A 26,363-nucleotide genomic window follows, 5' to 3' on the forward strand; every position below is an offset into this window, starting at 1 on the left:
CAGCCTGAGCAAGAGCGAGACCCCATCTCTACTAAAAATAGAAAGAAATTATATGGACAGCTAAAAATATATATAGAAAAAATTAGCCGGGCATGGTGGCGCATGCCTGTAGTCCCAGCTACTCGGGAGGCTGAGACAGGAGGATCGCTTGAGCTCCGGAGTTTGAGGTTGCTGTGAGCTAGGCTGACGCCACGGCACTCACTCTAGCCTGGGCAACAGAGTGAGACTCTGTCTCAAAAAAAAAAAAAAAAAAAAAGAACAAGGCTAGCTACGGGATCAACATCTATGATCAACTCTCATTTATCCACAGAAAATAGTCAAGTTCCCAATTTGCTATCCCCTGCCACCAAACTACTTCTGGGGCATGTGTCTTTATATTAAGTTGAAATTAGTTTAGGGAATACAAAATCTTAAAATTAACCTAAGCCAAGTAAAATTAGAATTATAAGCTTTCTTCAAACACACGCACACACAAATTTTTCTTATTATGCCTTCCAAACTCAAATGTGAATAATTTAGAAATGATCTATTCCTTAGGATTATCCATGCCAACTCTCCCCTCCAAAATATAAAGGCTTGCTACATATAAGTATTTATATATGTAAGTACTACTGGTGAATAAAATGAGACTTGTAATCCATTTTACCCAATCCTAAAGTTAGTTAAGACCTGGGCCCATAGATGGGATCTGTGAACATACCGGTTGCCAGCCACATTGACAGCATGGCATCCCATTTCCCAAAAACCGTGGTAGGTACAAGACAACTTACCAAAGGTGAGGAGGGCGGCGGTGAGTAGTGCTGCCGGGAGGGACTTGGACAGATCCAGTACAGTGAGGTAGGCAAAGGGGATCAGCCAGGAACCGAGGAACGCACAGAACTACGGAAGGAACAGAGAATAACAAGCTAAGCTAAACATCAGGGACCTACTTGACTTGGAACAAACTAGTGTTTAAGATGGAGGATCCTGACGAAGGCATGACTTTGGTGACCCAAAATCACTTAGAGTATCTATAAATAAGAAAAGGGTGATGTAACAGTGAAGAGTCCAATCAAGCAATATATAATATATTCCCGCTGAGCAACAACTCGTGCACCGACATGAAATCAGCAAAGTCCAGCCAGAAAGGTGCGGCAGGCCTGCCCCATCACTGCTAGCTGTGACCCTGAGAACGTCACGTCTCTGCGTCTCAGCCTCCTCTTCTGTGTAATGTGAAAAATAAGAGTTCCTACCTCATAGGTTTACTCTGAAGATTAAATACACTAAAGTGTTACTAACACACAGAAAGTAACTGATAAACATTAGCTTCTATTACAAAAGTATAGGTACAAGTCGAGAGAGACCTCTCTGAAGGTATCTTAACATTTCAGAGAATTGTTATTTCTAACATTATTTCTGTTATTTCTCCCCTGCATCTTTTCTTCAATCACACACCAAAAACCACTGTTTAATCTACAGGATGTATGTATTTTGATTTTGGAATAAAGATTGCTTAACACCTCAGTACCTGGAGGGTTGTTTTGTTTTTTGTATTTTTTAAATCACTAGCCTTCTTCCACCCCCCTACCTTGTCCATCAAAGTAAATAGACAAGCCCAGAAGAATGGAAAATTTTCACATTTGGGTCCTCACCTTTTGCCAACAGAAAACAATGTGCTCTAGTGATAAAGGCTGTTATGTTTGGCCTCCTTAGTTTCCATAGCAAGTCCACAGTAAGTCAGCCCTATATCCAATTATATGTGTGGTATTCAAAGGTCATTAGGAAGACATTTAAGAATATGAACTTGAGGGTGGGGGACACTCCTTGTTCAATATGGCATGATATGGTCATGCAAATCATCCAATGATTAGCCCAAATAAGCACATAGCCATTTATTTAAAAATGCTGTGAGATCCTCAAGGCAAAGGGATCTCACTTTCCTTCCGCAAAGGAAACTCACTGCAAAATGAGTTTGCAATGCAAACTTCACCGAGTGGCCCAAGTTGAAGGGCAGTTTCTGCAGGTTTCATTCAGCCACAGGCACAGGGTTCCCAGAGAGCTGGGTGTTTAGGCTCTGCCATGTCCCATCTAAGCTGCTGCTGGGAAACAAGGCACAGAGGGCCTGGGGCAGACCACGGCCTCCCTTTAAATAAGGCTGGGAAACTCCTTGTGTGTCTGAAAGCTTCCTGGGGAAAGAAGTAGGAACCTGGTGAGGGTATGAGGGGATACCAAAATTTGGGGATACCAAAATTTCTTTCTTTTCTTTTTTTGAAACACGGTCTGGCTCTGTCACCAAGGCTGCAATGCAGTGGTGTGATAGTAGCTCACTGCAACCTTGAACTACTGGGCTCAAGCAATCCTCCTGCCTCAGCCTCCCAAGTAGCTAGGACTATAGGCATGCGCCACCACACCCAGCTAATTTGTGTGTGTGTGTGTGTGTGTGTGTGTGTGTGTAGACAGTGGTGTCTCTCTATTTTTCCCAGGCGGGTCTCATGATCCTCCTGCCTTGGCCTCCCAAAGTGTTAGGATTATAGGTGTGAGCCACCATGCCCACCCAAAATCTTAAGAAAGGGCTCTGAGGGATAGGCGAGACTCCAGGGGCTGTGACTGCGGGGAGGAAGAGTGTGTAGTGCACCAGTGCACCAAGGCAACGTCAGGCCTGCAGGAGACTCCAACTGCCTGGGTCCCAGGCGGCTTTCCAACCTGAGGTCTGATGCTGCACATGGGCAGGGGAACAGGTGACAGTGTGTGCTTGCTCTGATCTATGTCATCTCTCTATTATTCATAGATTCCCTTTCCCTTTTCCCCACCTCGGTTCTGAATCTCTACACCACAGGCGATGGTCCGATCCTCCTCCTCTCTCCCCACCACCCCAAAGTCCCTTTATCTACACCTGCCACCACTCTAGGGCTTCCATCTGTAACATTTCTGATTGAGTGTGGCCCCAGGGTTCAGTCAAATCTGTATCAAGTCAAGAAGCCTTACTCCTCTCATTCCCACGTAGCTGTGATGCTCATATTTGTCCCCAGGCTTCTGGAACAAAAAGGTACCATCATATCCACTCAGGTAGCCAGCAAGACCTATCAGCATCTGAGGAGAGAAGGAGAACAAACAGAAAGATGAGAGGCCTTTGGGAAAAGATTCCTCGGTCCCCTGAACTTCCTTCCAGCTGTACCCACAGACTTTGGCTTCCCTTGACAACTGCCAACAGAAAAAGCTGCCAATGTGACATTTTCTGCTGCAGCTGCTACAGAACAAAGAGGCTTTTGTTTACTGATCTCATTGCTCCAGACAAATCCTCTCTTGTGTTATGGCCATGTTCTTGGGAACAGTGCAGACTAAACACTTGGGAAGAAGAAAATGCCCCATAATTTGAAGGGCAGAGTCAGTGAGGGGCTCTCTCATTCAGCCTTCTTTCATTTGTTATGAAACATGACAGCTATTGAGATCACGGGCAGAGGCTAATTCCAGAGAGACTGGCCTTTTGAAAGGAAAATGAGGTTCCAAGTCACAGTGAGGAGGGAGAAAAGTGACCAAATAGCTATACCCCAAGAATAGAGAGAAGGGAAGAAAGTGAGAGACAGGAATGTAAAGGCAGATGCGTTTTTCCCAGAGGGGAAGAGAAAAAATGCCAAAAGGCCAGAGACTGGTTCCTCCTGTTTCCAACATTCCAAAGGCAGGCAACCTTGGCACCTCCCAAACCAGAACAGATCAACTCTAAACTGAGTCGTGAATCCTTCAAAACGTTTGAGAAGATCAGCCTCTTCATCTCTCTATTTCTCTGGCCATCCACATCGTAAAATCCTCTTTTCCAGACAAGCAACTGGAAGAACAAAGTATAAAACTTGTCAGCAAATGCCAACGATCTGTGACAGCCCCAGCTGCTCCATCCTGACCCCAGGGCTTTGTCAGGCTGTGTGGAGGGACAGAACACACGGGTATGTGGGCAAAGCCCCTCCCAGCAACTCTGCTGGTGGGGGCTTGGATTTGGACCACTAACCAACTCACTTTTTTCTCTAAGTAGTTCTAAACAGAGCCACTCGCTATAGTTCCAAGTCAAGGTATAAAAGTCAAAGTTCAGCAATAAATGATGATAAAGGCTTGCTTTAGAAACGGGGGTGGGTGGTAGGAGAGAATCCCAGGGTCCAGAGGTTAATTTAATATAAAGTAATATAAAGTACTGAAAAGACAGGGTCACCCAAATACTTAGATGAACTAAAACTGACAAGTGACAATCAAGTGGATTCCCTCTTCCCACCTGGGAGCTCAGAGGACAAGCCTGCCTGGCTGGTCTAGAGTGAAGAAACACACAGATGGTTCGGATCTTGGTGTCTCACACAGCTCTCTGATCATGGACAGTACTTAATATCTCTGAGCTATAGGTAATAAAATCTTCCTTGCAAGGGGTTGTGAGGATTAGAGGTGATGCTGTAAGAAAAACATCTAACACTAAGCCAAGCACTTAACAGGCACTCAAAATTCAATTCCCTCTCAGTTATCTTAAGAGTAAAGTAGCCCTGAGCTAATTTCCTAACTAAATAATTCATTCAAATCAATAGACAAAGATGAACTAGAAAAACAGAAAATTCATAGAAAACAAAATGCAATTAATTAATAAACATGAAAAAATGTTCGACTTATAAAGACATGCAAATGAAAAGAGTAATACACCATTTTTTACTCTCCAATTGAGAGTTTTTAAAGTATAATCATACCTGTGCTGGCAATGATGTGGAGAAGCAGCTTCGTACACTGCTTGTGTGAGTACCTATTATTACAGTATTTTTGCAGGAAAACTTAGCAATATCTAACATAATTTTAAATGTGCACATTCTTTGACTCTTTAGTTTGGTTGCTGGGAATCCTTCAGACATTCAACTATGCAAAAATGCATGTACAAGGATGTTAGCTGCAGTCTCTTTTATAATGGCTGAGGATTGGAAATAGCGTACATGCCACCAGTTGAAGACGGATTAAATATTTCATGCACATCTGTATGTACAATGGAATGATATACAGCCATTGAAAAGAATGAAGTACATCTTTATGTGCTGATGTGGAAAGAAGTTAAGATATATCATGTTTATAGCAGCACAATGCACAATTGCAAAGATGTGGAAACAACCCAAGTGCCCATCAATACGTGAGTGGATTAATAAAATGTGGTATATGTATAACATGGAGTATTACTCAGCTATAAGAAATAATGGGGATATAGAATCTCTTATGTTCTCCTGGATAGAGTTGGAACCCATTCTACTAGGTGAGGTATCCCAAGAATGGAAAAATAAGCACCACATTTACTCACCATCAAATTGGTTTCACTGATCATCACCTAAGAGCACATTTAGGAATAACATTAATTGGGTGTCAGGCAGATGTAGGGGGGAGGAGATAGGTGTATACATAGATAATGAGTGCGATGCGCACTGTCTAGGGGATGGACACATCTGAAGCTCTGACTCGGGGGGATGAGGAGGCAAGGGCAATATATGTAACCTAAACTTTTGTACCCCCACAATATGCTGAAATAAGAATTAAAAAAAAAAAGATATATCATGCTTAAAATACAAGTTGCTGAACAATTGTAGTCTGATCCCATAAAAAGGATTATGTGTGTATATATAATTTGTTCATATGTACATGTATAAAAATACACACACTTATATTTGTACAAAAATTCCTGAGAGGATATATAAGAAACTGTTAACAAAGCTGACTATAGTTACCTCTGAAGAATAGAAGTGTGGTGGAGGAGGCTTTTTGATCTTTGACTTCCTTCAGTACTGATCAAAATTTTGACTATGTGCAAGCATTTTTATTTTTTTTAAAGTTCCTATTTGACTGGAGACCCAGGTGCACAGAGCTGGGGCAGGGCTGGGGGCCAGTATGAGGTGGCAGGTATCGGCCTCAGTAGTGTAGGAGAAAACCTCCTGCTTGCCACTTTGAGGGGCTTTTTGATTCTTTGGCTTGGCCTCAGAACCTACAGAAGCCACTTTGCTCTCTCACAGGTTTCCAACTTGCTCATCACTCTCTTTGAGCCAGATAGAACACAGAACCATCAGCAGATAAATTAGGGGTACAGATGGACCACACTCCCTGGGGGTACCTTAGAAAGAAGCCTCCCTTTTCTCCCTTCAGATGTGAGGAAGGGAAGGCTTAAGCAAATTAAACGTATCAGCCCATCTCTTCCACATGTCCACAGTGTGCTGAGCACCAGGAAACTAAAAAAAAGGCCAGTCAGTCCCCAGCTAAAAGACTGGGCTGGATCTCCCATGAAAAATCTCTTCTATCAGACATCTTGTTCCCAGGCCAGCCCAGTGCAAACATTCAACATAGTCTGTTGCTTAATTCTATGGTAGTAACAGATGTGGTCTGAGACAAGCCAAGATCATGAGGCAGTGTGGTGGTAAGAGAGCAGGCTCTAAGCCAGTCTAAACCCTTGATTCTGCCACTTACTAGTCTTGTTTCCCCACGGCAAAACTACTTATCTTGTCCCAATTTCCCCATCTGTAAAATGGGGATACAACAATACCTACTTTATAAGGTTTTTCTGAGGCTTACATGACAGAATACTTCTAAAATCACTAGAATAGACTAAGTATTTAATTGGTCTTCTTTTTATTGTTATGTTATAAAGGAGGCAGGAAGGAACATAATATTAGACTGGTGCAAAAGCAATTGCAGTTTTAGCATTGTTGAAATTTGCCATTTGATATTGGAATACATTCTTAAATAAATGTGGTTATGTTATGCATCATTTTAATGCGCATTTTTCGCTTTATGTTTTTTTGCTAATGACTCATTACTTGCAGTTTATTTATTTATTTTTGAGACAGAGACTCACTCTGTTGCCCAGGCTAGAGTGCCGTGGCATCAGCCTAGCTCACAGCAACCTCAAACTCCTGGGTTCAAGCGATCCTACTGCCTCAACCTCCCAAGTAGCTGGGACTACAGGCATGCGCCACCATGCCCAGCTAATTTTTTCTACATATTTTTAGTTGTTTGGCTAATTTCTTTCTATTTTAGTAGAGACGGGGTCTTGCTCTTGCTCAGGCTGGTCTCGAACTCCTGAGCTCAAATGATCCACCCACCTCGGCCTCCCAGAGTGCTAGGATTACAGGCGTGAGCCACCCTGCCCAGCCAAAATTTACTTTCTCTCTCTATGGATTTGGCCATTGTGAACATTTCATATAAATGTAATCATACAATATATAACATTTTGTATCTGGCTTCTTTCATTTAGCATAATGTTTTCAAGGTCCATCCACTTGATGGCAAGTATCAGAACTTCATTCCTTTTTTTTTTTTTGGAGACAGAGTCTCACTCTGTTGCCCAGGCTAGAGTGAGTGCCGTGGCGTCAGCCTAGCTCACAGCAACCTCAAACTCCTGAGCTCAAGCGATCCTCCTGTCTCAGCCTCCCGAGTAGCTGGGACTACAGGCATGCACCACCATGCCCGGCTAATTTTTTCTATATATATTTTTAGCTGTCCATATAATTTCTTTCTATTTTTAGTAGAGATGGGGTCTCGCTCTTGCTCAGGCTGGTCTCAAACTCCTGAGCTCAAACGATCCGCCCACCTCGGCCTCCCAGAGTGCTAGGATTACAGGCGTGAGCCACCGCGCCCGGCCTTCATTCCTTTGTAAGGCTGAAATCATATTCCATTGTAAGGACACACCACATTTTGTTAGTCCATCCATTAGCTGATGGATCCTCTCTCTATTTCTGAGCCCAGATACCCTTAAACCACCAATGATTTTCTATGAAAGTAGCTATCTGGAATGTCAGGAAGTTCTTTCTACAAGTCCAAGAATTAAATCCAAAACTGAAGCTTGTCTGCAGCCCTCGGGAACCCCCCTCCCAGACCGGAGAGCTGCTGTTTGCCACACTGCTCACCTTTCCCAGCGGTGGGTGCACATCGAAGAAAAAGGTGCGGTTGATGTAGTAACTTCCCATTTTTCCAAAGTGAGTTTCATCCCAGCTAAAGGAAAACAAAAAGAGAAACAAGAATTTTTAAATTATCATAAACACCAAATTGCCTTAATAAAGAATGGTTAAAATTAAAGGTGAAATCAGAGGCCATGTGTTTCTAGCAATTAAAGAAAAAGTTTGAATTTTTAAAAAAACTTTTGACACAAGTGATTTGAGAAAGCAAGACATCAAGCTGCCATTAGCCTTTATAATTTAGATAGATGAGAAAGATTAGCAATTTACCACCTTGTTACCATAAATTTGAATTAAATATTCACATACTTATTCTTGAATTTCTATTTATTTTAAAAGAACAAAGATTTTTCCTATAATAGGGAAAGGTTTGTAGTATGTCTTCTCCCAAGTCTGTTAACTTCTGAGACTGTGTTTGCTATTAGAAGGTACAGACTCACATTGTTGGGCTACTGATGAGAGAGCGACTATAAACCATGATTGCCACAGGAACCTGATTTTGCTCATCAACCTTGTGAAAAGTAAACTGCTGACTATGATCTGACTGATCTTACTATAATGAACTAACCAGAATAGAATATAAAAAAACTAAGAATAAAATATAAAAACTAAGTTCAGAGCATACTTAAAACCTATCCCATTGCATAAGTTATTTTGCAACTAAATAAGTGATTCTAGTACATCAGCTTTCAAACACAATGCAAAGTCCTGTTCTTCTGTACAACCACATAAACCTCTTTATACCCTACATGAGAGCTTTAAGAAGGCAGCCAAACCACCTGGCAGCGCCTGGTCATTTCTGTTTGTTATGTTTTCCCTGCAGCTCAAAAGAAGGGTTACTTTCTAGTTACCATCAATCCCCAGGTCATAAACAGTCATTACTGACCTACCATACAACAGGCAAAACATGCTTTTTCAAAAAATGTATTTTTTTTTTAATTCAGTGGATCCAATAGATGGGCAGAAGAGTAAATCTACTTCTGCATCTGCTAAGCACACTGCTTGACAGGAGGTGAGGACAGTGGCATGGTGATGTCAAAGAGAGAAATAACTTCAGAGCAGTGTGACAAAATAGATTTATGGAAAGAAGAGAGATCCAGTCCCAGCTCCACCACTTACTAAAGGCATAATCTGACAAAATCTGTCACTCTCTCCAGACCTCTTTTCTCAACTACACAATGAAAACAATAACATATCTGCCATGCCCACCTCCCAGGGAGGTATTAGGGCTCAAATCAGATAACTCCTGAAAGAACTCTGTAACAGACTATAAAGTACCATGCATGCTGGGCACTATTTAAGCTGCCCCAACATTTGTTGTTAGTTTTGAAGTAACAACCGAACAAAGGGGCATGAGATTTTTACTTCAAAAGTTTCCCAAGTACGGCCGGGCGCGGTGGCTCACGCCTGTAATCCTAGCACTCTGGGAGGCCGAGGCGGGTGGATTGCTCAAGGTCAGGAGTTCGAGACCAGCCTGAGCGAGACCCCGTCTCTACTAAAAATAGAAAGACATTATATGGACAACTAAAAAAATCTATATAGAAAAAATTAGCCGGGCATAGTGGCGCATGCCTGTAGTCCCAGCTACTCAGGAGGCTGAGGCAGTAGGATCGCTTAAGCCGAGGAGTCTGAGGTTGCTGTGAGCTAAGCTGACGCCACGGCACTCACTCTAGCCTGGGCAACAAAGTGAGACTCTGTCTCAACAAAAAAAAAAAAAAAAAAAAAAAGTTTCCCAAGTAAAACCAGCAGTAATACTCCTATTTCCTGTTAGCTTTTATTGCTTGTTTGTGTTGGGAGAGACAGTCCTCTATGGCTCTCTTGAACTCCTACAGGCCCTGTAGGGTATGCCAGGAATGCAAGGTCCTGACCCATCCTTACCCAGGCCATTTCTCAGGGTTATGTTTGCAGCAAACAACCTTGAGGGAAGAGTTAGTGTCTCCCTCTGGGACAGAGAGCAGTCTTGCTTACTGCCTGCTAATTAAACAGTGAATTCCCCAAGCTCAGTAGTGCTCAGCTGCCATGCACCCCGCTGATGTGCAAGCACTCAGGCAGACCCACAGCACTGCACGGGACATTAGGGGCAAGGAACACTGATGCCAACATGCTGATGCTCATCCTGCTTGCTGTGCCATGAGAAATAAAGTCCTTTGTCTCTGACTCAGGATCTCGTCTTCCGCTGGCATCCATAAAACAGTGACAGGCTAACTTACCAGCTTGCAAGTGGCTAAAATAAAATCCCAGACCCTGACAGTTTGGGAGACCAGAATAGGACGATGAGAGACATAGCTTACCAAATGAGTGCCCCCATGGGAGCCAATGGGGGTAGTAAGAGTCCCCCACTGTCCCACCTATTAAAGAGGCCGAATGAGAGAGGTAGCATTGAAACCAGCCATCTGAATGCTGCCTTGGTTATTGCTCCCTGTCCTCTGGGCAAATGAGGAGGAGACGTGAGCATGACAACGGGGCAGCAAGCCCAGCAGCCCAGCCAAAAGGCAATATGCATGTGGCTGCTGAATCAGGAAGTCTCCAATAAATGGTGTGGCAATAAGGACCCTGCTATTCAATACAGAATTTTGAGTAAAACGAAAACACTGAAAGATCCCTGGGTGAGCCGTGTGCTCAAGCCAAACGTATATGTGCCCTGCTTACTGGCTCAGAGCCACTGTCTCCTTCATGCCCCTTGATCCTACATCCTCTACCACAACCTCAGCTGCTTTAAAGAATAAGATGATTAAAGGTGGGGCCAAGGTCTCTGTGTCCCCAAAACGGACAGAAGGCCACATTCACCCACCCTCGTATGCTGGGAAACTCCAGGGAAGAGAGGGACTTAAACTCAGGGCTCTACTGGACACAAGGGCCCCACATCTCCACCCTACCCAGTCCCACAGGGGGAGGATTTGCTAGGCACAGGGGTCACCAAAGGCACTAAGGACGGCAGGCAGAGCCGTAGCAGTGTGTGCAGGGACTAAAAGAAAAGGGGCCCCTAAGCCCTGAGGCTCACTGGACACATGGAACAACACTGGGCAGAAAGTGGTACCAAGCCCAGAGACAGGCTAAAGGATGAAAAAAGCTTCTCCCCACCACCTCCCCCTGCATCCAGCACTTCCCACACTCTCCAACTGGGAAATGGCATAATCTCCGGGTGGCTGTCACTACAGCCCCTGATGTGAGCCTAACAGACTCATTTGTTCAGGGGAGGAAAGTTTCCAAATTCAGCTGATAGGATCTGAGCCATGTTCCCAGTGGCGAAGGGAACGTAAAATGATCTTGCAAGTAGGACCCTTTGGGCCACTTCAGTGTACTATTGCTATGGCTTCCACTGCAGAATACACAGCTATATTGACCCCCTAAGTGTCAAAGAGGATTATCCCATTCAAGGACTTCTGCATGTAGAGATGTGATCCTGTCCCCTCCTGGTGGTACAGGAGAAATAATATAAATCCCTGGAAGAGAAAAGGAAATCAACACCTCAGAAACTCAATGGCTGCTGGAGTGGTCATTCACGAGGATAACAGCACCACCTGCTGGACATAGGTGCCAAATACATCTTAGTCTTGCTCTGTCACTCTGGAAAGAGTGCAAGTGGTGTCATTGTAGCTCATTACAACCTCAAACTCCTTGGCTCAAGCGATCCTTCTGCCTCAACCTCCCAAGTAGCTGGAACTACAGGCGCGCACCACGACACCTGGCTAATTTCTCTACTTTTACTAGTGACAGCGGTGGGTGGGGGATCTCTCTCTCTCTTGCTCAGGCTGGATTTGAACTCCTGAGCTCAAGCAATCCTCCCACCTGGGCCTCTCAGAGTGCTAGGATTACAGACATGAGCCACAGAGCCTGACCCCAAGTACATCCTTTTTAAAAGGTCAGCAGTTAACTTAGCAGTAAACTCTTGTTGAAACTGATTAACTGACCCACAAAGGCCTCACGACTCTGAGTGGTGGGTCAATTTGGATTCGACTGCTAACAAGGGAAGGGCTCAACAAGCCTCGCTGGTCCTATGGAAAGAATACTCAAGAATGTAGCCGGCCTGACCATAAAGGCATCTCAGTTTTACATGAAGAAGTGGTAGTTCCCCCTTTGGGAGAAACTATCTTCTACTCCACTGCCTGGAGTGGAAGCATAACCGCTGGCTGGGAGGCCCTTGATTCACAAGGGTTCCTCTAAAGGTTCGTGCCTGGTCACTGATGGTTAGGCTAAATTAAAAGCTGATGGTGTTCACTGGGTGGCAGCAGGCATCCAACCCCTGACAACTCTGGATGGCTGACTGCATGCAGTAAGGGTTGAAGCATCTGGTATGCCACTTGGAGACTAATACTGAGAGATTACAGACACCTCCCTTTGGAGTTACTCCCTGCTGCTGAGACAGTCTGGACCACTCATGTAGATGCCCACGGTAAGGGCCAGTGCTCTGATGACACTGATTGAAATCAAGCTGCTGATCAAGCCTACACCACCCAGATTGCTGCCGTAGCCACCTGGATCCATCCACGCACCAGGTGTGGAAACACATCTACCATCATGAACTGAGGAAAAAGGAAAGGACATTTCTGAAGCAGAAGCCACCACTGCATTCCAGACTTCTGACTCCTGCCAAAAATTGGCCTGCTTGTCTTGAGTAAAAAAAAAGCCACAGGCAGTGGCCCTGCTTGCGCCTAGGGAATTGACTACATTAGGATTTTGTAGGCTTCTTGGGGATGTCATTGGTACTTTGCTACTACTGATACTTTTTCAGGTCACAGTGTTGATGATGCTGTTCCAGTCCAATCATCTGACTCTGGATATACCATTGTGGCCCCTGAAACTAAACTCTGCCATGTTTTCAGCATTCCAAACCATCCACAGCCTGACAACAGACACCTTTTTGTCACAATGGCTACCCAACAATGGGCCAATAGTCAAGGTTTTCGATAGACATTCCACACTCCTACCATCCACAGGCATCCGATATTGTCAAGCACTGAATAGTCCCCTCAAAAATCAATTCAAAAAGATTTCTGACTCTACCTCCCTCACCTCCTCCTGGTCTACACAGCTTAGTAAAGCAGCTTGGTCACCTAATGCAGTCATCCTCAGAGAGGGTTCTTCTCCTCTTGGACACCAACTGGGTAGTGATCAAGAAAAAGAGGTGGAGGGTTATACAAGCCTATTTTGAACATGTGAGATTTTTTCCCTGATCATGATTTTGTCTTTCTTTCCCCCATCAGGAACCTCAGATCAGCCAGGAGTGGTGGGGTGGTGGTGTCTACAGAATTCAAACTTAATTCTAGGTTAGTTGCTTGGATTGTCTTATTGGAGTGACATGGCCCTAAAGCGTAAAGATGATGATTTGGTTGAGTACACTGCTTTTTAAGTCCCCCTGCAGTGGCTCACATGTGTCAAGGTAGGAGATATAATGGGCCTCTGTCAATTTTCTAACAATCTCCTTGGCAAAAAGGTCTGGATATGGGTAGGGGACATCTGGAGAAAAGGTGAAGTTACTGGTACTAGAGTGGGACACACTAATTACGTGGCAGTAGAAGGAAAGAAACAATGGGCCAATAGTCAAGGTTTTCTATGGAACACCTTAGACCCTTGGAAATGTAAAAAGAAGGGAAACAATTAATGCTCTCTTTGCCCCTAGGTCCAGCTCCAAAGCCTGGCAAAACACTCACATGGTCCACCTAAGTCAAATGGCAACTGAGCTGGCACTCTGACCTGTGGCTGCATATGTCATTCCCTCTATGAAAACAAAAACTCCTGTGGACACGGCCAGTCTTGAACTATTCCCATATGCCTGATGACAACAACATCAAGTCCCAAACATGGACCTGATACAAATCATATGCTTCTTCTAACATCCTAGAAACGCTTAGGTTATGCCTTGTATAGTGATTGAGGCTCTAACTATTCACTGACACTGCACATGTCGCTTAACCAAACCACTGTAATGGTGATTGAAATCAAATTTGATGGTGATCCAAATAAAATTTTACAAAAAATCCTGGAGTGACCTGAGCCCCTTCAGGTAATATGTTAGAATGTAAAGAAGAATGGCCAGGAAATGTCTTTCCATTGGGCATAAGAATTGCTTTATTTTTTCACATGGGGACAGGATGGCGGGTGGGTTGTAATTATCGGCAATGACACCAAAGATGAGAGGTAAATCTAACCTGTGCACACGTTCTAATGGTTAACAGATTGGCTTAGACTGCATCCCAGCTATCTGAAATGAGATTACTTGGTCCCCCCCAGACTTATTTACAGGTGGCTGACCCCAGGACCCCAGAGGGCATGGTTGAGGTAAACTGCAGGTTGGCTTCATCCTCCTGCTTAGAGTCCCATTGATAACAGCCTTAAGTAAATGCTGTATGAGACAAATTGAATAGATTTGGTCCCTGCCTCTGTCAGCCCAGGTAACTAGAGTAGCCAATGGAGTTGCATATTCATGTGAAAATCTGCTAGAAGCAAAGACAGTGTAGGATGGAGGGGTGAGAGAGAGTGTTGGATCTATCGTACATCTACACATCTTTCCAGGTATGCCAAGAATGCAAGGCCCTGACTGCATTCCACCTGGACCATTTCTCAGGATTGTGTTTGTACAATAGCAAGCAACCTTGAGAGATGAGGTAATGTACACCCTCCAGGTGAAAGAGTAGGTCTGCTTACGGCATGCTATAAACAGTAGATTCCCCAAGCTTGTTATTCCTTTGCTTCAGTGCAACCCTCTCTGTGTGCAGTTATTCATCTGAGCCCATGGCGTCACCCCGTGGGACTCGTGGGGCAATGGAAACTGCCTCCAACATGCTGATATTCGTCCTGATTCCTGTAATACAGTCTTTTGTCTCTAACCCAGGAGTCTCATATCTTCTGCCAGTGGTCAAGAAACAATCACAGGCTCATTTATTAATTTCCAAGTAAGGCAGCCCTGACAGTTTGTTTTCTTGCTTGCTTTCTGACATCCACTTCACTTTCTTCTCAGTGTTATTAGGAAAACATGTTATCACTTGTTGGCCAGACAAATGAACCATTTCCAGATCGTATAAAACTTTTCTTCCTTCCAACTGGAAACCAAATTACGTTTTAAGCTTAGCTACCAAACACTGATTATGCTGCAACCTAGCATCTGAACAGTACAAAATAAAACCTTTAGGAAAATCAATCTCTTCTCACAGGACAACCCCAGACCTGATCCTTGGAACTCTGGACACCAAACTATCTCTGCTCTACACGATGAAGGTACCCAGTTAGAAACATTCTCCTCTGCTGACGCCTTAAAACCTTGCAGATTAGTAACTCAGGCCTTGGAAAATTCTGTACCAAGAATTCCAATTCTTCTTTGTAAAGTTCAAAGCACCTTTAAAAACCGCTATTTGACAGCCAGGTGAGACACTCCAGTACAACCTGAAAGACATGAGTACCGCTTCCTCAGATCCTAAGAACGCCACTGCCCCCAACCAGAGCCCACATTTCGCCAAAGACCAACCACCTGAAACCTCAACTTCCCCTCCACTGCGGCCCCCGCCCCGCCTCCAGTGAAGCCCGCCCCCTCCGTGCCTATGGGCCAATCAGAGGGCGGCGTCTCTCCCTCCAGGTTGCCATGGTGCCCACCCAGTCCCTGCCATCACTCACCAGATGTGCCGCGGCTCTTCCAGACGGTGGAAGCGAGTGGCGAAGGACAGCAGCGTCACCAGAGCCAGCAGGGCCCACCGGCCAGCCGCCTCGAGGCGCTGCGAGTTTACAGCAGACCGTTTGGGGCTTGGCGCTGCAGCCTTAGCGGCCACGTCCCGGCTTGCGGTCCTAGCCGCAGGGGGTCCACAGCGGCCCCTTCGCGCACGCAGCTCGGACCCTGCCAGGCCTCCGCCCGTGGCCGGCGGCATCCTCCCCCTCCTTAGGATCACCCTCCGGGCCCGAGGCACACTTGGTCTCGTCAGCCGCCCCGCCAAGAAGTCACAAAAGGGCGGCTCGGAGTGCCCTGGGAAATGTAGTTCCCTCCGCCGGCAGCGGGGCGCGGAGCCGGCAGCGTGGTGGCCGCTAGGAGGCGGCCGGTGGCGCAGAGCATGGCGGGACCAGGAGGGCAGGAGGCCCGCAGGCCGGGCGGGACAGGGACGGGCTCAGAGGACTGCAACTCCCAGCAGCGCCGGGCGGCGGGGCGTGGCGGGAGGGCTGGGCCGGCCGGAAGCGACGGGGAAAAGCATTGTAACCTGATCGCTTTACCCGGACTGTCAAGGGTCTGTCTCGTCCGGTGTCTCTGGGCCTCAGTCGTCGACGGGTCGGCGAGTCTCAGGCGCGGAGTGCGAGATGCAAGCGGGGAAGGTCTGTGCCACGCATCCGGGAGAGGGAAGCTAGTTACAAACACTGAGAAGTCGGGGCGGGGGCGGGGGGGGGGCGTCAAATGTTAGCCGCTTCGCCCCGCCCACAGCGCTGACAACGACTCCCAGGGTGCAATGCGCGGGCCAGGGACGCTGTGCGTCTGCGCGCTGCTTGCTGGTGCCCGTGGTCAGGATTGGATTGGGCTGGAGGAGGCTGGTGGTGGCGCGTGCAGGACAGGGCCAAGTCCGTACCCCGTGTCGAGCTTCACTTTTGACTCCGCCTTCTCTGTTCAGAGACCTCTGTACACAGACCTCTCTGTGGGCTTGCAAACGTCGCTCCTCGCTTCTCAGTTCCCCACAGCCCGGCGTGCTCCTCTTTGGCCGGTCGGTCCTAACCACCGATGGCCTTCCACGAGATGCTTGCGTTTTAAAAGAGCACCAGGGGCGAGGAGAGCAGTTACCTGGGGAGCTTCCTGGCTTTTACATGCACTTCCCAGGGTCCGTCCCAGAGCCACTGTGTTAACTTCTGGTGGAACAGCCCGAAAATCTGCACGCTTTTATAATCGGCCCAGATGAGTCTTATGCGAACATTTAAGTTTGAGAACCGCTGTTTTAACACTAAGGTGGCACATTAGGTGGGATATTGTGTCACGTTAATAATGTGTAACCCTGCCACTTCCAAATGGGATTTTAGGAGTCTTTTTCTAAAGTCACGTGTAAGAGACTGTTTAACACGACATTAACTGTCCTGTAAGTTGTATTTAACTAACGCTAGTTTTGAGCCCGGGGCGTCGTGAAGCATATGTAACTCCGACAGCTCCTCACCTTGGAAGCTAGGAGAACTATTTTTCAAGTTGCATATAACTCATGCACAGGAAACAAAAAAATGACAATTTTTTCATTAAATTAGGATTGTTTTGTTTTTTAACTTTCTATTCTGTTTTTGTAATAAAACACTGTGACTCCAAGGAAAACTTTTTTTTCTAGTGTGGCAGTCAGTGTGTTAAAAATAGTATAAAGGCCTGGCACTGTGGCTCAAGTCTATAATCCTAGCACTCTGGGAGGCCAAGGCAAAAGGATTGCTTGAAGTCAGGAGTTTGATACCACCCTAAACAAGAGCAAGACCCCATCTCAACTAAAAATAAAGAAAATTAGCTGAGTGTGGTGTTTTGGGTCTGTAGTCTCAGCTACTCTGGAGGCTGAGGCAGGAGGATCGCTTGAGCCCAGGAATTTGAGGTTGCAGTGACCTATGATGACGACACTGCACTCTAGCTGGGGTGACACAGTGAAACTCTGTCTCAAAAAAAGAAGAAATAGTATAAGATAAACCCGAGTAATCAGAATGCATAGTTGAACCGGAAACAGAATTCTTCCAGGAGTACTGACGAGATGGATACTTGGGCTTAAAATTTAGCTCTACAAGTGCAACAAGGAACAGAGGAGGGTTTCTGTAGTTATCATTGGTAAGAGAAAGAGCGGAAATTGCATAAGGGATTTCAGGTTTCGTACTGAAGGGCCATAATGGAGGGCAACGGCATTTACTGTGCCTTTGGTCACCTTCAGTACAGGTCAAGGGTGTAGCATTTGGTCATTAGGTAAGGCATTTCTTCAGGGATTCTAAGCTAATGTCTGCCACTCTCTAGTGGTCTGTCCCTCACCAGCAGTCCCTGTCTCTTGGCCCCAAGGGTCCCACCAGTCTGCCTAGGTAAGGAAAGGGATGCATCTCCAAATAAGGAATATCCAGTTGTGGCCACCCAACCTCTCCTCTTCAAAGGACACTTGCCACCTATTGCCTGATCTCTGTGCCAGAACCAAATTTACTTTTCCATAAAAGGTGCCTTCAGGATAGGCTGGGACTCCTGGGCTTGGGAGCCACCTTAGGAGGGCCTGGGTTCCCACTTGTGCCCTTGCCCACCTAGAAGACTAAGTTGTTACTGCAGGGATAGCGAAAGCAGGTTCAGATAGCAACTTGGTGTGCAGTGAAGTTGGGTGGGTAGCAGAGGGAAGAGGGAACTTCAGTGAAATGTCTAGTCAGAAGAGTAGTAGACAGGGGTGATCTGAGAAATCCTATCAATTTCTCCTTCATGGATGGATGCATATGTCTGTGGGAAGATTCATGAGTGCTAATCACTGGCCACTCTTTCCTGGGTGCTGTTTTGAAATGCTGGTTACCCAACAAGTACCAGAGAAATTAACTTTGTGTCTCTTAAATTTAGAGGAGAGGTCACACACTCAGCTGCCTCCACGGGCTTGAAGGTAACAAAAATGAGAAAAGAGGGCCAGGTGTGGGTGATGGCAGACCAGAGAGGGCATACCCTGACTGATCGGGGCCTTTAATCTGCTCCAGTCAATTGTTGCTACTTAAGATCCACTGTCTTCAGATTTTTTAAAGAAAAAACAAGCCAGGTGTACACACACCTGTAGTCCCAGCTACTTGGGAGGCTGAGGCTACAGTGAGCTATGATCGTACCACTGCACTCAAGCCTGGGTGACAGAGCAGGAGACCTCATTTCTTAGGGAAAAAAAAAAAAGAGAAAATAGACAACAGAATATATATATGAAAGGTCCTGATTTATGAACATTGGTTACTAACTGAAACATTTTAAACTTCCATGTAGACCACACAGAACACTTCTGAGGGCCAGATAGGGTCCCTGTGGGCTGCCAGCTTTCGACCTCACCTTTGGGGTGAATGGGCACATCTGCCATCTATTTTTACATGACCAGCTGAGAGCCTACAGGACTGATAGGTGGGGGTGGGGTCAGGGTTGGAGATGAGCACCAAACCATCAAAAAGTTGGAATTTCTAGTCTTTCTGCCACTGCTGGAAGGAATCTATGCCATCATAGAACTGAAGACTAGAGAAGGCAGAGATCTGTCCGAGGTTGTGCAGCTCTGGTTCCTGCACTGGGTCCAGACCCCACGTACGCCAGCTCCCAGCCCGCTCTATCACACAAACCACTGCCTCAAAACCAGGCCACACTGCCTGCCTAGGACACCAAACCTGACTCCACCAGGAGCATAAGAAACTTCCCAGAAGTTGGAAAGAGATGCCCTTTCTACCCAGAGTCAAAGTTCTCCTGACGCCTGTCCAGCCCAGATTCCCCATTGGCTCGTGGGGTCCGCCCCTTTGGGCTTCCTTCTCCTGCCCCAAAGCTCTGTGAGGGGACATTCCCTAGGAGGTCAGTGGTACCACAGAACCATGACTGAGTCTGGCAAGGTAAGGAAGGCACTTGTGGGCTAACTACCCCTTTGGGGACCACTCAGACCTCAGGAACTCATGCCAGCACGATTTGGAGCTAAGGGATCTCACATGACTCCCAGGGCAGTCTGGCCTGAGTTGCTGAGATGCAGGCCTGAGAAGGAGGTCTGGCAGAATGGGGAGAAACAGTGTTGGCTCGGAGCCCCTTGCCTGGGGGCTGGCTCCTCCTCAGCGGGCTCCTGAGGCTGGGAACCCACCCAGCGTGGGTTAACGTGTGCCTTTGTGCTCTCTCCTTAGCCCATCCTCTATTCCTATTTCCGAAGCTCCTGCTCATGGAGAGTTCGAATTGGTAAGAGCTGTGCCTCCACCCAGCTGGGTGCCTGGGTCGGGTGGGATGGGGTGGAGAAGCCCCGGGTGCAAAGCTGGCCTGGGCTGGAAGGCGTGCTGTGTCAGACAGGACTCCCCCCCAGCAGCCAGCATCCCCTGTCTCCTGGAGCCCCCATCCCTGAATGGCACCTCCACCCAGGAAGTGGGGGTGGGAGGAAGGAGGTTGTTTTTTCTCTTGGGACTTCTCCCAACACTGCTCTCCAAAACCCTTGGCAACCATGCTTAAAGCAGGGTCACAAAATTCAGAGGTCCCTGGTAACTGGCAGGGGAACAGCTGGCCTCCCTTAGTTCTTATCTTATTTGCTCTGGCAAAATTAAACAGAACTGAGCAGTATCCACCTCAGAGGCTTTGGGGAAACAAACTAGGGCCCTCTGGTTTAGTCCGTTTGACCCTTCCCTCCCTCAGCTTAACACAGCCCTTGGCAAAGGTCATAGTCCTAGCAGCTCATGCTGAGAAGTAGCTTGAGCTGAGTGCTGTGTGCGTGATTCCACCTCAGCAACCCTAGGAGGGAGAGACTATTACCGTTCTCATTGTACAGACGACGAAACTGAGGCACAGGGAAGTTAAATAACTTAGCAAGATTGTGCAGCGACTAAGAGGCAGAGCTGGAATTTGAACTTCACAGTCTGGCTCCAGAGTCCATGTTTTTAATTACCACACTATGCTGCTTGTCAGATGAGGAAACTGAGGCACAGAGGCCCGTTAAGGTACTTGCCCAAGGCCACACAGCTAGCAAATGAATGTGATGAAATCTGAACCCAGGGAGCCTGCCTGCAGACCGGGCCCTGACTGCAGAGCCGTGCTCCGTGAGCCTCCCCCTGCCCACAGTGCTGGTGGCAGTAGCATGAGCCTGGGGTGCCAGGAGAAACGTTCCTCCAAGGAGGCACCCCTGTCTCAGGCCCCAGAGCCTCTGCCCTGGCTGAGTCTTCTGGGTGCTGTCTGCATACTTTGGCCTCTCCCACTCGGCCCCAACCACCTTCTCTCTCCATAGTGGAGCTGACCTGCGTGGGGAGGAGCCTGACATCTCCCAGGCTCTCTTCACACTCCCCTCGCCCCTTTGCCCCTGCCCAACACTGGCCATCACCATGTTCTAATTCCCAGCACGGACGTGCACATGCATGCGCGCACATGTGCAGTCTTCTCCACTACGGTTGAGCTAAGCGTTTTTCCCCTCAGCTTCCCAGGGGAGATATCAAAGGGGATAGAAAGGAAATCTGGTCACGGAGGTCACAACAAATGCTCCAAGACCACCGAAGAGCCTGATGCCCACCTGGGATTTATAGTAAACAGCTCTGAGAACAGAGAGAGTGGACTGGAAAGAAATTCTTCATCATCTGCCTGTGTGTGCTCTGTGTGGTCCCCTGAGTGTTCTTTGCCCTTTGATGCCTTATTGAGGGAATAATTGCATGTTTCCAATGAAGACACTCTTTTCACCACTGTTGAAGGCCCTGGAGGGCCCTGGAGGGGCAGAGGTGAACAGGACACACCCCTGCTGTCCTCTAGGAGCCCACAGTGTGCCAGGGCACACACCTTCCTAGCACCACCCAGGGGGCATGAGGGCTCTAAGAGTCAGGGGTGAGAGAGGTGGAGCACCATGCACCTGGGGTGGGCGAGTGGGTGGTGACAAGGAAAGCTGGAGAGAAGCTGGGCTTTGATCACAAGGGGGTGTTGAGAAACCTCCCCCTGTGCAGCCTCATGTCGCCCTGAGAGGGCTCCTTCCTTGGGAGTGGAGCCAGAGGCTGTCTCCCAGCTCTCCTATCTGTGGTCTGTCCTAGCTCTGGCCTTGAAAGGCATTGACCATGAAACGATAACCATCAACCTCATAAAGGACGGGGGCCAACAGGTAAGGAGGCTGTCCCCAGGCCATGATGTGGGAATTTGAGGCCTTGGAGAGGTACCAGGTATGTGGGTGGTCTGCCCCCAACAAGTGAAGGTGTGTCCTGTGGTCCCTGTGACTGGAGGAGGCTGCTGGTTCTCCCTGTGGGATGAGGTGGCAAACTGTTCAGCAGCAGGAGCCATGGGAAGGACCCGGGCTCCAGGCTCTGTAGCACAGCCTGGGCTGTCCAGTGCCAGACCCCAGGAGGGTGGGTGGCAAGGGGGTCCTTGCCCCGTGCTGGGCCCTCTGGCTGGCTGGCTGGGGTAGGAGCTGCCTTGGTGGCCACAGTGTGAGCTGCAGGGAAGAACACATAGCCAGGCCCCTGGGACGAAGCCTGTAGCTCGGCAGCTGCTGGGGTTTGGGCTGCTGCAGGGATCCCCGGGGAAGGTTTCTGCTCTGGCCAACCCAGGCCACGCCACCCAACCCACCCGGGCCTTGTCTTCACAGTTCTCCAAGGAATTCCAGGCACTGAATCCCATGAAGCAGGTGCCGGTCCTGAAGATTGATGGAATCACCATTGGCCAGTCAGTGAGTGCAGGGCCCGGGGAGGCCCCTCCTGAGAGCAGTGCCCTAAATGAGAGCACTTGACATCTCTTCCTGGCCTGTGGGCCACCAGGGCGCCTTGCACACAGGAGGGGCTGTATAGATATTGTTGGGGTGGGGGGAGACTCAAGCACATGGGCAACCAGGTTCTGCAGGATGAGGTCCAGAAAGGCTCTGCAGGGCTCCAGCGGAGGCGGGGGTGGGTGGGGAGTTTGCTGGCCCTGTCCTCCCTGGTCCAGGGGTCCCGGGCCCTCTCCCTGCCTCACTGCTCTCCTCTGGACAGCTGGCCATCATTGAGTACCTGGAGGAGACTCGGCCCACTCCACGACTTCTGCCTCAGGACCCAAAGAAGAAGGCCAGCGTGCGAATGATTTCTGACCTCATCGCTAGTGGCATCCAGCCCCTGCAGGTGTGGCACCCGTGCACTTCCACCCTGCACCCCCTGACACTCTTACCTGCAAACACTCACTGGTGGTGGCGAGCCCACCGTGACATGCCCACAGTGGGGCAGGGGTGGCAGGACAGAGGGATTCTCAGGGGCTTCGACCTATAGACCACGTGGCAGAAGGCAGCAGGGATCCCAGAAATCAGCCACCCGGTGGGTCCCCAACTGCATTCCGAGAAGCCCTAGGTTCCCAGGGACACATCTAGAGGTGCTTGAGGTGGGGAGAGGGCCAGGGTGGCAGGGGAGGGGCCTCCCGCCTCTAACCAGAGCAGCTTCCCTTTCATCTGCTCTGTGCCATATATTGGGATTCTCATAGGACTTGACTTTTTTTTAAAGTTTTCACTGGTAAAACAATTAAGTATAAAAACAGTTCATCTGTGCTAACTCCTGACTTTGTGAATGAGGAAATAGCCCCAGGAAGATGGAGTGACTTTGCTGAGTCACACAGCTAAGTGGTAGCAGAGCAGGGACCAGGCCTAGGACCCCTGTGCACCTGTGCCCCCCACCCCCGTGTTGTCTTGTTTTTTTAACAAAGGAAGCTGGAGCAGACACGCATCTCCATTTTATAGATGAGGAAACTGAAGTCCGGAAGGAAAAGGGCTCCAGGGGTGCAGAGATAGAACCAGAGCTGAAATCTCTGAAAGCGCCTCCCAGGCACCTCCCTCATTCCACCCCCACCCGGTATCGCACTCTGTCTCCTCACAAGGAACCGGGAAGGGAGAGGCGCTGGGTGCAAGGGAATAGGCCTCAGGTTATGGCTACACCTGTCACAGCCGTGGCAGGGTACTGTGTCCCTGCTCTGGCACATCTCTGTCAGAATCACATGGCTTTCAGACCACAGGGGCCATGGGGGCAGCTGGGAAGGTGGCTGTGGGGATGGCTGCCTCCCTCCGGCCTCAGGGTCCCGATGGGAGGAAGGGGCTCTCGGAGCCTCGGGGATAGGTGTACAGCCAGGGCCAGATGGGGATGAACTTCCCTGAGGGGGCTTGGCGAAAGGGCAGGCCCAGCCCGGCTTCCAAAGCAATCACAGATTTTCCTTGGGCTGCACAGAACCTGTCTATCCTGGAGCAAGTGGGACAGGAGAACCAGCTGACCTGGGCCCAGAACGTCGTCACTTCTGGCTTTACCGGTGAGTCCTCACTCCTGCAGGCTGCCCCAAGGTGACCTGTCAGAGAAATGGCCCTCGTGCCCCTAAACCGGCCTCCCAGGCTGCTTTGGTGCTGACAGTGGCATGGATGAGGGCAGTGCTGGGGCGGCAGAGGGCTGGGCCAGAGTCCACACCTGGCCTTAAGCTCCGGCACTTGCGGGACCCTCAGTACCTGAGGCCCACAGCCCCGCCGAGCCAGATGGCCCACCTCTGCCTCGCCACCCGCTCCAGCCAGGAAGCCCAGGCCAGCAGTCTTGTCCACTCTGGCGAGGGCGTGGGGGCTGCACTTGGGGAGCCTGAGGAAACACCAGCTCGCCCCCAGCAACTTTTCCCCAGACCCGGTGCCACAGTCCTTCTAGCACCAGCCTGTCACCCAGACAGGCGCCCATGTCACAGTCATGGAGGCCGAGGCCCAGAAAGGCTGATGTCCCCTCTCTGTGCCCAGTAAGACTACTCACGTGGCCTCCCCACAGCTCTGGAGCGGATCCTGCAGAGCACAGCCGGCCAGTACTGTGTAGGAGACGAGGTAAGCCACCCCGGCCGCCCAGCCTGCCCACAGCGGGTCCTGCTGACCTCAGGCTGTCCCCACCCCCATTTACCCTCTGCCATCTCCCGCCGTGGGGCAGGCAGGGCACAGAGCTTGCTGAGGAGGATCCTCAGGAGGGGGCCGTGGGAGGACCTCTGTGCCAAGCAGAGCCGGCTCCTGCGGAGCTCCTCTGCTCACTCCCGTCAGACTGGCTCGAGGGGAGGGAGGTCCTCGGCTAGAAGACCTGAGATGACCAGCTGATCCAGGCATCGGTTGAGGGACTAGACGAGATGATGTCTCTCCTGCAGGCTAAGGCCCTGGACCTATGGTTGGTTCCAGCGTTCCCTTCTGGTCCCCACCCCAGGTGTCTCCTCTCTGTTGGGGGTCCTTACTAAATGCCTGGTGACAGCAGTTTTTAACAAGCACAGTAAGATCCACCAAGGCAAAGCTTTTCTGGCCACCCACAGAGCAGGTTGTCAGGGCAACTGGAGCGTAGCCTGGGAGAAGCCTGTCAGCTCTGGAGAACAGACCCAGGCAGGCCCAGGGCGGACGAGGGTGGGGTGTGGTGGTAGGGAGGGGTGGAAGAGCTGAAGGAGATGGGAGCATCAGGGGCTGTCACCCCCAGTACAGTCACAGTGGACACACCCTGGCCAGCCAGTGAGTCGGGGGTGTTCACTCTGATTCAAACCTACCCAACCCTCTTTTAGGTGTCCATGGCTGATCTGTGTTTAGTGCCTCAGGTGGCAAATGCTGAAAGGTAAGAGAGCCCCACCAGCCTCCCCTGTCCTGCTCTCCAGGACTGTGAAGTCAGGGCCCCTGCTTCAGCTGCTGAGGTAGCATCTCACGCAGACTCTTCCCCAGCCGCCCACTGAGCCCACTGTGCCAAGCCACACCAGCCACTTTGGCCTGGAAGAAGTCAGTGGAATGCCCCTACCATGCCCGCTGCAGCCCAGGTGATCCTGCATAGACAGCCCCTGCTTCTAAGAGGAGGTGGCTCACCTGGTGGACCCCTAGGAGCACCCTCCTGCTGTCCCCAGATGTGGTGTGTCTGTGCCTGGCAGTGAGCTCCACTTCTGCCTTCCTCCATCAGCCCCCCAGCAGGCATGAATGAGTACCCCTCTGTGGAAGGCCTCATGCTAGGCATTAGGGACATGGAAATGTGTTACACATCCCTGCCCTGAAGAAGCTCATGACATGGGGGAGGAGACACTCTGTATATATAAATGCCTAGCACTGGGCCTTACACATAGCAGGTTCTCAATAAATAGTCATTGCTTAGTAGGAATGGTAGGTAACAGAGATGCCAAACGACAGTGCACAAGACCTGCCCATCCCAGAGAGCTACCTATAAATAAGGCTCCCCCAGCAGGGCTGCCTTCTTGTCCTTCCCATGGACCTCCTCCAGCCCTGCTTGCCTGTCCCCTTACTGCCCACAGGGCAGTCTTCCTTTGTCCCTAAAAACCTTGGCTTAGAGGGTGTTTCTCTGCCACAGGTTCAAGGTGGATCTCACCGCCTACCCAACCATCAGCCGCATCAACAAGACGCTACTGTCCCTGGAGGCCTTCCAAGTGTCTCACCCCTGCCGGCAGCCAGATACACCCGCCGAGCTGAGGGCCTAGCTCCCAAACCCTGCCCTGCTGGCACAGGGGCAGGAGGGGGCACAGGAGCGCAAGCTGGGTGGGCTGAACAGGCTGGAAATGAACAAGTCCTCACCGGGGAGGCAGGAGACTTGAACTCTAGCCCTAGGCTGCCTTCCTGCTGAACCTCCTTCTGCCTCTGTCCCCTCATCAAATGCATGAGGGATGGCGAGAAGATGCGGGAGCAGGGCCGGCAGAAACATGACGTGCTCTCTGTGTCATGGGGCAGTCATGAAGGGGAAATGAGCATGTGGATTAAAGTGCCTGGCAAGTGTGCTGTAGCGCCACAAGGAAGCCCGAGCGCCTCTTCTCACCCCATCTTACTGTGCCCCACTCCAAAGAACACTCACTGAAATTTGGTCATTAAACTGAAGCCTGGGCCTCCA

At 49.3% G+C, this 26,363-nt stretch overlaps 2 protein-coding genes across 6 annotated transcripts in view; one reads left to right on the forward strand and one right to left on the reverse strand.

Annotated features, from left to right (window-relative positions):
- The window catches only part of POMT2 (protein O-mannosyltransferase 2), a 44,883-nt gene extending 28,843 nt beyond the window's left edge, over window positions 1-16,040 (reverse strand). Inside the window, exons 1-4 of the mRNA XM_069489064.1 lie at window positions 15,534-16,040; window positions 7,878-7,962; window positions 2,965-3,069; window positions 771-879 (exon numbers count right to left, since the gene is read on the reverse strand). Of these exons, the coding sequence (XP_069345165.1) occupies window positions 771-879; window positions 2,965-3,069; window positions 7,878-7,962; window positions 15,534-15,781 (547 nt within the window). The 5' untranslated portion in view covers window positions 15,782-16,040. The remainder of the gene's footprint in view (window positions 1-770; window positions 880-2,964; window positions 3,070-7,877; window positions 7,963-15,533) is intronic.
- Window positions 16,041-16,138: 98 nt separating this feature from the next.
- Window positions 16,139-26,363, forward strand: GSTZ1 (glutathione S-transferase zeta 1). Of its 5 annotated transcripts, none has more exons than XM_069489072.1 (9): window positions 16,139-16,217; window positions 19,713-19,764; window positions 21,579-21,646; window positions 22,127-22,207; window positions 22,506-22,631; window positions 23,718-23,796; window positions 24,264-24,340; window positions 25,048-25,097; window positions 25,833-26,363. In XM_069489072.1, exons 1-9 carry the CDS (start codon window positions 16,203-16,205, stop codon window positions 25,957-25,959), a joined length of 675 nt encoding a protein of 224 aa, XP_069345173.1. In that variant the 5' UTR covers window positions 16,139-16,202; the 3' UTR covers window positions 25,960-26,363. The 5 variants fall into 5 exon arrangements, with proteins under 5 accessions (XP_069345173.1, XP_069345187.1, XP_069345191.1 ...); XM_069489086.1 differs by having other exon boundaries at window positions 24,288-24,340; XM_069489070.1 differs by lacking the exon at window positions 16,139-16,217 and adding an exon at window positions 19,336-19,433.

The sequence above is a fragment of the Eulemur rufifrons genome, chromosome 2 (genome assembly GCF_041146395.1).
Source record: "Eulemur rufifrons isolate Redbay chromosome 2, OSU_ERuf_1, whole genome shotgun sequence".
Classification (NCBI taxonomy): domain Eukaryota; kingdom Metazoa; phylum Chordata; class Mammalia; order Primates; family Lemuridae; genus Eulemur; species Eulemur rufifrons.